This window comes from Sceloporus occidentalis, unplaced genomic scaffold, assembly GCF_023333645.1.
Source record: "Sceloporus occidentalis isolate IW3139 unplaced genomic scaffold, rSceOcc1.0.p SCAF_162, whole genome shotgun sequence".
Lineage (NCBI taxonomy): Eukaryota > Metazoa > Chordata > Lepidosauria > Squamata > Phrynosomatidae > Sceloporus > Sceloporus occidentalis.
Window position 1 is genome coordinate 1,115,617 of NW_028317142.1, and position 12,893 is coordinate 1,128,509.

Consider the following 12,893-nt stretch of genomic DNA (forward strand, 5'->3'; position numbering starts at 1 on the left):
TTTTCCAAGGGGGAAACCATGTTATGAGACTGATCCGCTAATGCACAGTTATACCCACTGATCACTCTCAGCCAGCATACTAATGCACCCACACCAAAACTGACGCACAACCTAACACACTGACTCCCCTCGCCCCAACTGACACACAACCAAACTCACTGACTCCCCTCGCCCCAACTGACACACAACCAAACTCACTGACTCCCCTCGCCCTGACACACAACCAGACTCACTGACTCCCCTCGCCCTGACACACAACCAGACTCACTGACTCCCCTCGCCCCAATTGACACACAACCAGACTCACTGACTCTCCTCGCCCCAACTGACACACAACCAAACTCACTGACTCCCCTCGCCCTGACACACAACCAGACACACTGACTCCCCTCGCCCCAACTGACACACAACCAGACTCACTGACTCCCCTCGCCCTGACACACAACCAGACACACTGACTCCCCTCGCCCCAATTGACACACAACCAGACTCACTGACTCTCCTCGCCCCAACTGACACACAACCAAACACACTGACTCCCCTCGCCCTGACACACAACCAAACTCACTGACTCCCCTCACCCTGACACACAACCAGACTCACTGACTCCCCTCGCCCTGACACACAACCAAACTCACTGACTCCCCTCGCCCCAACTGACACACAACCAAACTCACTGACTCCCCTCGCCCTGACACACAACCAGACACACTGACTCCCCTCGTCCCAACTGACACACAACCAGACTCACTGACTCCCCTCGCCCTGACACACAACCAAACTCACTGACTCCCCTCGCCCTGACACACAACCAAACTCACTGACTCCCCTCGCCCCAACTGACACACAACCAAACTCACTGACCCCCTCGCCCTGACACACAACCAGACTCACTGACTCCCCTTGCCCTGACACACAACCAGACTCACTGACTCCCCTCGCCCTGACACACAACCAGACTCACTGACTCCCCTCGCCCTGACACACAACCAGACACACTGACTCCCCTCGCCCCAACTGACACACAACCAGACTCACTGACTCCCCTTGCCCTGACACACAACCAGACTCACTGACTTTTATGGCATTTGTTTTCCAAAAAAATATTTTTTCCATTTCTGAAATACAGCACTGTTTGGAGTAAAAGAAACAAACTATAACAAAAAGCATTTTTGATAAGTACAGTAATTACTATAGCATTGGTCATGATCGGTCTGTTAAATTGCCAGCACATGGAAATGCAACCTTTCAAGTTTGTCTTAATAAATGTCAGGCACATTTGGTTAGATTTATAGATAATAGAGTAACACAACACATTACATTTGAAACATGAGGCACTGAATGCTTTTGTGTGATGATCATGCATTTGGAAAACATCTGGGTGTCAGAGGAGAAGAGCTGGGGTCTGTATAGTGTATCTGGCAGAAATGCCGTGTATGTTTTTGCCCCCGATGGCAGTGTATTGAAACCGATAACCCCTTGTATTGATTGCGTCTCTGTTTTTTTATCACAGGTACCATGGACAGGTAACAGACTCCAGAGTTCAGTTTGTGGAGAACGTTGTGGGCAGCAAAATGACGGAGTGCTTTCTCCCTCCCACCAGCAGCCCAAGTGAGCATCGGCGGGCTGAGCATGGTGGGGTCCTGGCACGCACCCCCAGCTCTGAGGAGATAAGCCCTACCAAATTCCCAGGACTCTACCGCACTGGGGAGCCATCTCCTCCTCATGATATCCTTCACGAACCCCCCGATATAGTATCTGATGATGAGAAGGACCATGGCAAAAAGAAAGGAAAGTTTAAGAAAAAGGAGAAGAGAAGTGAGTTTAATGTACATTCGTATATCACAAATATTAGTAATGTATTACGAGCTATAGAACATTTTAATATGTATATAATAACTATCATTCAGCTGCTCATTCAAGAGCATGTGTAGCGGTAGAGTAACATGACAGACAGAAGCCGATGGTTTACTCTTGGGATTGTTTTTGGCTCTGCTGGTATCTCTAATATGTGTTCGTTATTATGAATACAATTTGTTTTGCTATTGATTTTAATAGTAAAGCTCATACTACACTTAAGTTGTAGGAACATTGGATCTCAGTGACCCATAGTAACTGCCCCCCCAGTGCTAAACAGTGGATTTCAATATTAAATATTATTCCACAAACTACAATAATGTTGGTAACATTTAGATGATAAACAAGACACAAGAACGTGTCTGTGTTTCATGGCTACAGGCACCTCCACTTAGTAATAAATCAGTAGAAATGCATTATTGTGCCTTGTGAATTATCATGGGTATCAGATCCTTCCTCTACACCCTTTTTTCTTCCCGAGAAAATTCTCATTGTAAATACTCTTATCTTCTAATCTACACCACTGTGTAACTAAATCTGGTTTACTTTAATAAAGAGAAATACGTTTTTTAAATCTAGTAATATTGACTGGATTTCATTTTTCAGCCGTAAGAATACAATTAAGCAAACATTCCTTATATGAAAAGCAAGGTTTGGATAATCACTATCCTAAGCATTTGAGTATAAAACTTTTGGATCCTTGCTGTTGGAAGTGAGAATACGATGGATAGGGTACCTATACTGCCCGAGAGTGAAAGAGGGGCAGCGGGAAGTGATTGGCAGAATGGCACGTGATACAATTTTGCATCATGGTGTAACGATGATTACCACCGATTGGCTAGTTGAGGCAGCCAATCAGTGGCAGGAAAGTGCCCCCATTGAAATAAATGGGCGCACTCTCCCCACATGCCCATAGGGGTCTGAATAGACCACTGTCTGCGGTGTTCCCCGAGTCAACATCAAGCGCAAAAGAGATTGAGATTCTGTTGTTTCTTTGGTACGGTGTATATATGATGATACATCGTGGAAATTATTTCCCCCAAGCACAAGGTAGATTTTCTTATGCTGCAAAGAAGATCTGTGTCTTCAGAGAACTTGAATTGTTTAAGAAAATGCTTTCTCTGGAAGGGCGCAAACAACTGGATGACTAATGGTCTCCCCCATGCAGATCCTGTGAACGCTGCATGTGGTAACTGGAAATGTTTGGGGGGGAAAAGTGTTCTTTTGTGATGCCTGTCACTTTGACAGAGCAGAGTGGATGCAGGCCTGGGTGCATTAAATAAAGGAGCCTTTCCAGCAGATGAAATAATAAGAGGGATGTTGTGTGAAAGGCTAACTGTTCAGAATTTACACGTTTGCAGGTATTAATGTTAATGACCTTTCCGTTTTTTGGAATGACTGATGCCTTCCTGCCAGTTGTATGAATTACCGTTACGTTTGTGTGTTATTTCAATCTATTCTTTATGCGGATTCTATCCTGTTGACATCTTAATTTATTAGAATATCACTGATGGATGGAAAAGTGTTCAAAAGAGTACATTAATTACTGGGATACTTGTCCAGACCTTTTACAGCAATCACATCCGTATGCCGGGCGTCTTCCGGTTATTGGAAGCATTCATTTCTGTGTAGGTTCCGTTCACGTGCCTTAAAGACCGCACAAAGCTTTAGATGGACTCTCATTTTGTTAACTGAGAATAAGTGCTTTGATACGAATCCTGGATAAAACATCAAAGCTGATATCAACTTGTTTTTTCTTTTGGGGGCCAGTGATAAAGAATTGATTTTTTTTTTTATAAAATGCTTTATTTTAGCATTCTGTTTTGTCAGTGGACAGTTTGTTTTACTGAATTTGATCCAAAGAGAGTTGCCTAAACTCTAACTAACCTTGCCTAAAATCTAAGGTTTTTGCCATATAAAGCACCCTCCTCGAGGTCATTTACTGAATCGTCTTCATATTCATTCACATTTAGGAATATGAAATCCAAATTATGTGTACTTAATAAACCAACCATTAGTTCTATTTTGGTCCGTATTCCATGCATATTAACTCTGTTTTGTGTTTCTTCCCCAGCTGAAGGATATGCTGCCTTCCAGGAGGACAGTTCTGGCGATGAAGCTGAAAGCCCGTCCAAAATGAAGAGGTCCAAGGGAATCCACGTGTTTAAGAAGCCTAGTTTTTCCAAGAAGAAGGAGAAAGACTTCAAAATCAAAGAGAAACCAAAAGAAGAAAAGCACAAGGAAGACAAGCACAAGGAAAAGAAGTCAAAGGACCTGACTGCTGCAGATGTTGTCAAACAATGGAAGGAAAAGAAGAAAAAAAAGAAACCCACTCCTGAGCCGGAGCTTCCACCAGTGGATGTCCCCAAGCTGAGGCCGGTGTTTGGTATCCCTCTGGCTGCTGCTGCTGAAAGGACCATGATGAGTGATGGGATTCGACTCCCCGCAGTGTTCAGAGAATGTATTGACTACATAGAGTACCATGGAATGAAGTGTGAAGGCATCTACAGGGTGTCAGGTAGTGCTTGTATCCCACTGTATCCCAATATTTTACATGATTCTTGACATAATTGTCAAGCTGGTGAACGTTCATTTAAGCTTAGTAATAGACAATTATTTTACTTTCCGTGTTGACCCCTGCAATGTCATACACACTTATATGACTTGAAAACTGACAGAGACCATCCACGGTGGCAGAACTTCCACGGGATTCAGAGAAATATTCAGTGGTTTAGTGCCAGAACTTGTACTAGTTCCCTAATTCCAAAACAGAACTGGATCAGTAATTGTGTTTTAAAAAAGGTGACAACATGAAGAAAATAAAACGGTTTACATGTTATAATACAGTTTTGTGTATTTCATCTCAGGAATAAAGTCAAAGGTGGACGAGTTGAAAGCATCATATGACCGTGAGGAGTCTCCAAACCTCGAAGACTATGAACCTTACACAGTTGCCAGTCTACTGAAGCAATACTTACGAGAGCTGCCAGAGAATGTCCTTACCAAAGATCTGATGCCACGATTTGAAGAGGCCTGTGGCAAGAGCACGGAAGCAGAAAGGATTGCGGAGTGTCAGCGCCTCATGAAGGAGCTGCCAGAATGCAACTTCAACCTGATCTCCTGGCTAATAGTACACATGGACCATGTTATTGAGAAAGAACTTGAAACCAAAATGAATATCCAGAATATTTCTATTGTTCTCAGCCCTACCGTACAGGTACAGCATGTGCTCGTTCCCGGCAACTGCCTCATATTGATAACTTTATTATTTTGTACTTTTTTTTTTTTTTTTGTGCCTCCATTGATTATTTTTTTTTGATTTTTTTTTTTTTCTTATGTTAGTTGAGATCTATTTCTAAAATAAATGTAAAAATGAATACATAGCGCAGGGGCGTCCAACTGCGGCCCTCCAGCTGCTGCAGGACTACATCTCCCATAATACTCTTTCAGCTAAGGGGATTGGTGAGGAGGATGGGGGATGTAGTTCTGCAGCAGCTGGAGGGCCGCATGTTGGACGCCCCTGACATAGCGTGTCACAAAGACATTATAAAAGTTTACAAGAGAGATACGTAAGGTTTATAAAGACCCGAAAGCGATCTCAAGTAAATAAAGTAAAATAAAAAAAAAAGCATGCTGGCCTAATCTGAGTTCTAAACTTTATAATAGAATGTGTTATGTAGAATGTAAGGGAGATTTATTTCCTTCCAAAACTTAAAGACTGTATGTGTTATTGCTGAAGATAAATGGTTTTTGGGTCTTTTCTCTCCCAGCGGTGACCCCTAGCTTGTGAAAGAAATCCTATGTCAAAGTGCCTTGATAGTTTATAAAACAGCATATCGCAAACACAAAAATAAAACTACTTTCTTTCTTAACTTCTTTCTTCAGATCAGTAACCGTGTCCTGTATGTGTTCTTTACGCACGTCCAAGAGCTCTTTGGAGGGGTCCTTATAAAAAGAGTTATAAAACCTCTGCGCTGGTCTAACATGGCCACGATGCCTGCACTACCAGACACCCAAGAAACCATAAAAGAGGAGATTCGACGGCAGGTCTGTGATTATTTTCACATTCGCTTTACAAAACATTACTATTGATGAGGCAACATGATCCTGTTCTGCTTATGTGAAGCTGCTAAAATGTTGACATCTCATGTTGGCTCACTTGGAAGAAGCCCTTTGCCAGCTGCATGCGCTTCTGTCTTTGTGGGCCTCCTAAGTTATCACCTCTTTGCATGGAGTTGAGTGTTATGAATTTTCTTTCATACCCAAGTGATTTGCCTGATCACTGTTGGTTTTGTGGCATAAAATGGATTTCATTACTTGATAAACTGCGCCCTAATATCTACCTTCTACCAACAGTCATTAAAAGAATAAAACCGAGTGATGCCCCCTTTAACTTGCATTTCATTTTAAATTGTACAGGAATTCCTTCTGAATTGTTTGCATCGAGACCTTCAGGCGGGAATAAAGGATCTGTCCAAAGAAGAGCGGCTGTGGGAAGTTCAAAGGATTCTGACGGCACTTAAAAGGAAACTGAGAGAAGCTAAAAGGCAGGTGTGTGGTACTCAAAGGTCCAGCCTGTCACATAATAGAGCTAGGAGAACAACGATCCTCCTTGTGTGGGTCTTGGCCGACGACCAGTGTGCTGAACACGTGTGTCCTGTGAATTACTGGGCAGCTTCTCGCTCCATCGCAGCTGCAGGCCTTTCACACGCTGGCGTACTTCCTTTCATCCTGTGTGCAGTTTCTTCCTTTATCTGTGTAAAGTTTGATTTCTAGAGAGAGATTAAATTAGAGGTACAGTTCTTCGGAGTTTATTAATCTGGTTGCATACATCTACTCTCCCTTCTCCCTACTCCCGTCCCTCTTTTTCTATAGTGTTCCTTCTCTGACCTGCACACTGTCAAACATCCAGCTCTAGAACCTAGGCCCTTCTTGCATCTTGGACATTCGGCACGGGGTAGATGTATAACTGTCCGTTACGATTAATGGGGAGCTGCGGATAGGTGCCTCTGCTATGCTACAGAGGGACTGAAATGTAACTATATCCAGGGTCTGTGGTCATTGTTTCCGGGGCGTTTGATGAATTCATTTAGTATGCGCTGCCAGGGAAGTAAGAACGCTTGTATTAAATATTATGGTTTCTCTTTACAGGACTGTGAAACTAAGATTGCTCAAGAAATTGCCAGTCTTTCCAAGGAAGACGTTTCCAAAGAAGAAATGACTGAAAATGAAGAAGAGGTTCTTAATATACTACTCGCCCAGGTACATCGGCTTTATAATGTCGCTACGCTATATGACCTAGCTTGTTTTTTGGAGGCTAGCAGAAATGTAATTTCTTCTTTATTGTAAATAAAAATGAGGCCATTTTAATTCTGGGAAGTTTCGGATGTACTCGGTGTTGTGTGTCTGTTCCGCAAAGTGTTTCGGTTCAAATCATTCAATTGAGTTAACAGACAGGGTTCAGGTTTCTTACTAATTGAATTATGTTACTTTTATTATCATTAAAATGGTATTTGCATGTTATTTCTCAGGAAAATGAGATCCTAACAGAACAGGAAGAACTTGTAGCGATGGAGCAATTTCTTAGGCGGCAAATTGCTACAGAGAAGGAAGAAATAGACCGTCTTAGAGCAGAAATTTCTGAAATACAAAGGTAAAAATGTTTCCGCCTTCATTGTTTGAATTTCTGTGTGTTGTGGTTTATGTATCTGGCCCGTACTTCATGTGCTTATTTTGGTTATTCTGTTGTACAATGCCAACCGTAAGAATAATCCATTTGTGTGGGGCTAGCCGTAACTGTGCTGATGTTCTCGGTTAATACAGAATAAATTGTGCAGTCAAATTAGGCATTTGAGTTTCTTAACCGATAACAACTGATTTCTCATATGACTACTTGGCTCCCAGAAATAAATATAGCGAATTGGCTGATGGGGATGCATGGTGGAGCCAAGCCAGGAACGTCTGCTAAATGGACGAGTGTCGGAAACAAAATATTCTAGGGGAAGAGAAGCCCGAGCTGGCTTGGATGTTACTCACATGCATCAATTGATATGCTGGGCTGAGTCGGGTGTTGATCTTGAGCCTCTGTTCTTTGCAATTGGATACCCTGTACATAGTACCCATTCGACCCATCTAGTCTGCCTGTATTTTTCCTGTTTGAAAGGGTCATAATAAAATTAATTTAGTATGAGTTAGTAATAAGCTGGACACCCGTGAGCAAATCATCCCAATGTATGTTGTGGAAAAATTTTTCCTTTTCTTAAAATCCAGTAGCATTTGAAAAGACATTGTGTGTCTGTTCATTTTGGTCCTCTGGATGTAATGTTCTTGAAATGTGTTGCAGCCGCCAGCAGCACGGCCGGAGTGAAACTGAAGAGTATTCCTCAGACAGTGAGAGTGAAAGTGAGGATGAAGAGGAGCTGCAAATTATTTTAGAAGACCTGCAGAGGCAGAATGAGGAGCTGGAGGTGACCCTTTTATAAAAGATCTTTAAACCATTTTTTGTTGGCTTTGTGTATGGCTTTCAATCCAATTAGTGTCTGATATGGCCAGTCTTCTGTTTTGAAGCGCCAACAATTCTAGTGAAAACTTCTTCCGTTTATTTTTTATTTTTTAAACACACATACACAATTTGACATTAATGGGTTAAATAGACTTGGGTTCGTAGAGTGGTCTGCCGTATGTGTACTTCTTTTTTTGTGAGATAGTGTAGCCTGAACTACTGGATGGATATAACCTGGTGCCAAAGTCTGCTAAAGCTGTGCCGTTCAGCTGTGCTTTTTTAGAAATGGGAAATATTTTCTGCGAGTGCTGCTACAGACAAAGTCCACCGCTGTCCCCTCTCGGTGGAAAATGACCTAGGCAATCCAAAAAGGAAAGTCAAATGCAGGAACCCCCTTTGTCAATGTGTAAAGCCAGCAAGCAACAAAACCAACACACCAGCCTAAACCCTTATCCTCCTAATTTGTTCTCGTATATGATTGTAAATAAGGCATTGTGGAGAGTTGGATCCAGTAAGTATTCTGGGCATCTGATTGTTGGGAACATTGCTTCTTTATTACTGCACCTGGTGATTAACTTTTTTCCCCCCCTCTCTGTTTTGGCTGCGTTCCTTTTTGTCAGATCAAGAACAACCATTTGAACCAGGCAATTCACGAGGAGAGAGAGGCCATCATTGAGCTGCGTGTGCAGCTTCGGCTATTACAGATGCAGCGCGTGAAATCGGAGCAGCTGCAGGAGGAAGAGGAGCCGGGGAAGCCGGGCGCCCGACCACAGCTGCAGAAAGACGCTTCTGCGGAGACAAAGGCAGCAAAAGAGCAGCCAAAGCCATTAAAGGAGCAAGTGAGACCGTCGCCAATCAAAGACTGGAAAGAAACGCTCATCTGAGAATGAAAACCCCACGTAGAGGCACTTCATCCTACTAACTTTTTAGTCCATTACTGTGCTTTGCAACGTATGCCCTCCTGACGGGGAGTGTCTCGCACTTCCCACAGTTCACTCCTTTGGTGGTTCTGGTTTAACATGGTCGCTAAATGAAATATGTAACATTTGTTTTATAAAACTAGTAGGGGAAGAAGAATGGGAAATCTACTGCTTTGCCTGGCAATGCTCCTGGGCAAAAAATGGGATGGAAACGAAATTTTTTAGTACTGTTAGCTGGTCAGAATAGGCCTTTGTAACCAAGCTCACTAGGCCGCCTATTTATTCTTGGATATTTGCCTTTGTGCAGATTTTTTTTTTTGTAACAAACGTATTTTGATTTGAATTTATCCGTGATTAAATTAGGGACTTTATAGCTGTGAATGCACCCATTTTAAGATGACGACTACTAATTTCTTATATTTCCGCCAACATTTTTTGGTGTACAGGCTTCCAACTTGGTGCTCTTTCAACATTTTCTCTTTCCTAAGTTTGGTCAGTCAGCCAACGGTTTTGGAACGTCTGCTCCCGTGACACGCACTAAGCAATCATGGGTGTTGCGGTCCATAAAATGGTGATCCCAGCCACTGTCTCAACATGAACCTCTTGTTCCGCTGTACTGTATAGCCACACAATGAAAATCAGATATTTACTATGCACATTATGATTACGTTCGTTAAGCCATGGATAGTTTTGTAGATCATTCTAACAGGACAAATGTCAATAATTCACGGGGGAATGAAATGTTAATACTGCTAAATGAAATAGCTTTCTAGAACACTGTATGTGTTTTCCATCTTCTGCCCCCCGTTTACGTCTTTATTGAGCATTTTGTGTAGGTCATACACAAAACCAACCGTTCCAGCTGAGATGAGACATTAGCTGTTGGGTCTGTGTAATGCAGAGATAAATCAGTGAGTGGCAAAGGGAATCTTTAATGGTTGCTTGATTTGCCGCGTCATAACTAGAGACCGTGTAAGTCTGCGGAGATTTAAATATGCATTATGCCAACATTGCTCTTCTGGTTGACGAGGGGTTGCCCCCATCCTAATGTATAATAAAGAAGGTGGAGGGCATAGCTCCAGCTCTCCAGCAAGTGAAAAGGTGCCCAGTAAGATTAACTATAGGGTCAAGTCAATTATTTAAAAGAAAACAAACGAAAAACTGTGCATTTCTTCCCCTGGAAAGCCGAATTGTTTAGTTGCAAGATTGATTCCCTTAAAATTTTGCACAAGTCCAATCACGGGCAATGTTTTGGTGAATATTTGTGCCTTTTATGCTTTCTTTTTTCAAGCTAATTTTGGTTGTGTAAAATCATCTCTTAATGTCGCGTTTCAGTATGCTAAAGTGAAACGACTAATGAGGCACTATATCCCTTCATAAGGTGAATGCGGTCATCTAGAGATAAGGCCGTCTACTCGATGACCTACTGCGAGCCTAGATGTCACCGATGACGGCAATAGGTCTTTAAATGGTGTGGACACACGTGATTCTGTATGTGAAAAAGAAAATCTGATTGCCGAAGTAGTTGTAGATAGCTGGTAATAAGGCAGCTGCCATTCTTGGTAATGTTTGCACCTTCTGATGGCAATACTTTTCTGGGTTTGCATCACTACAGTTACCTTTGTTGTTGGGCTATATCCTATGGACACACCATGCTAAGGTTAGTTAGAAAGGTTTTATACACCCACATGTTATTTCAGGGAAATGCGTCTTTAATGCATATCGAAAAAGAATGCTTTGCCTTGATTTCATGTAAATTGGCACACGCGGAGGGCCTGCCAGCTTTGTTCCATTTTTGTGTGTCTAAATGCTTGTCTGGCATGTAACAGAGCTGTGAAGCTATTTTATATATATCATGTATGTGAAATGTTTAGTGAAATCCCAGCAATATACTGTGGGCTGCAACAGGCACAATAGGTGCATTAAAAAAGCACACTCCTAGCCCAATTTTGGTAAACAGGGTTGCATTACAATGAAGGCAATTAGAAGGATGGTTGTCTCTCGTTGAGTAATTACCCTCCTTAGTGAGACTTGTCTCTCCTTATTGATAATGGTCATGCAATGGTAAATTGCTCTGTGAATAGCCCTTGCTGTGGATCTGGGGTAGTTCTTAAAACTGCCTCTGAAGCACTTGCTGAAACATCGGCTAATGATCCATTTTGCTCAAAACAGAAAGAAGTGATGCTGTAACTGGAACACAGTTCAAAGATTCATTTTCAATGCGCACAAATGTGGGTTCTGAATTTGTCATTCTCCTGCTTTTGATTTGTTTTGTAATTGATTCAGTGTTATAATGTTTGCCGTCTGTTACACCCCGTCTTATTTTTTTTTTTTGCCAAATTTGGACTGCTTGCTTGTAAATCACAAATTTGCTATTGACCCGGTCACATGACTGTTTTATGCATCCTATCTTTCTGTAGGTCCTTTGATTACTATTTGTTAAGGCATCTTTCAACAGTGCAAATAAAACATTCATTTTAAACTTGTGTGTTATGAGTGAGTGGAGTGAGGTATCTTCTCTGTCTCTTTACTCTTGGGAGCAGCTGCCTACCGTAAAGGAAGCGCTGGAAAGCTTAAGCGGTTTAACAACTTATGGGAGCCTTAGTTAAAACCACAATAGTCTTGCAGTCTCCTGTCACTGTTCATTAAGGGCAACCACTGGCAAGTTGATCTAGCAAGAGGATGAGCTGACCCTGCATAATTCAATGTGCGTGGAGATGTTGAGGAAACTGCAAGTCAACACACAAAAAAGGACTTCAGACAGTGGCCCCAAATCTTCAAATCAAAGTACCAAAGGGGTCTTCCCTGCTCTGAGCGAAAGGGTTGTTGGCTGTGAGAACACTGTAATCAAGGACCTTGGCACGGTCTTGGATATAAGCAACCCTGTTGGGAATAGCTGTCACGTTAGAGCAGAATTAATTAATAATCAGAAATAGGTTCTGGCATTTAGTTTTATTGCCGCTTTTTCGCTGCTGTCATCATACTGAGTGGATCATGGGTTCTAACACTCCTTTTACCACAGTGATCCGCCATCTTTATTTACAAAGCTAGAAGCGGATGATCATTATCCTTCTACATGAAGCCCTGAACTCACCCTTCTTGCAGAATAAGCCGAGGCTGGCCTTTCATAGTAAAGTCATGGAATCAAGCTAACTTATCTTTAAATCCCAGTTTAGAATACACCTCAAAGTCCTTCACCAAGAAACAACCAGGAGTGTCACAGTGCTTCTCCCATTTGCTGCAGCACTATTTTCCTCCTGCTCCTACCAGCTATCCTTTGTCACGTTTCTATTCAGTCTTCTCTGTAGTAGCTTCATGGATCATCATTACATAAGAAAGTGATGCAGCCACCATTGTTTCCCCTATATGCAGCATATCTATGTTAGCAGGGTACGTAGCAGTCTGCCAAACAGGTTTTTGTTAATTGAGACAGAAGAGCAGGAAAATGTACTCTCCCTTAGTTACTTTTATTCCAGTATATTTTACATACACAAAAGCCAGCGAAAGACTAGCCCTAGCTTGACTTTAGGCACTGACTGGTACGAGCCTGAGCTGATGTCAGAATCATGGTAAAAAAAATTTAGAGTCACTAATAGATGCATTTACAGATTGTG

The 12,893-nt window shown here is 42.2% G+C and overlaps 1 protein-coding gene across 1 annotated transcript; it reads left to right on the top strand.

Annotated features, from left to right (window-relative positions):
- Positions 1 to 1,574: 1,574 nt before the first annotated feature.
- LOC149279549 (ralA-binding protein 1-A) lies at positions 1,575 to 9,243 on the top strand. Its single transcript, XM_089501045.1, has 9 exons — positions 1,575 to 1,818; positions 3,932 to 4,375; positions 4,725 to 5,074; positions 5,743 to 5,904; positions 6,277 to 6,408; positions 7,009 to 7,119; positions 7,389 to 7,510; positions 8,201 to 8,324; positions 8,980 to 9,243. The coding sequence occupies exons 1-9, from the start codon at positions 1,575 to 1,577 to the stop codon at positions 9,241 to 9,243; spliced, it is 1,953 nt and encodes a 650-aa protein (XP_089357171.1).
- The last annotated feature ends 3,650 nt before the right edge of the window (positions 9,244 to 12,893 follow it).

Coding starts and splice junctions, on each gene's coding strand:
- LOC149279549 (XM_089501045.1), top strand. CDS start 1,575: ATGACGGAGTGCTTTCTCCCTCCCACCAGCAGCCCAAGTGAGCATCGG. Junction 4,376..4,724: donor AGGCATCTACAGGGTGTCAG/GTAGTGCTTGTA, acceptor ATTTCATCTCAG/GAATAAAGTCAAAGGTGGAC. Junction 7,120..7,388: donor TTAATATACTACTCGCCCAG/GTACATCGGCTT, acceptor GTTATTTCTCAG/GAAAATGAGATCCTAACAGA.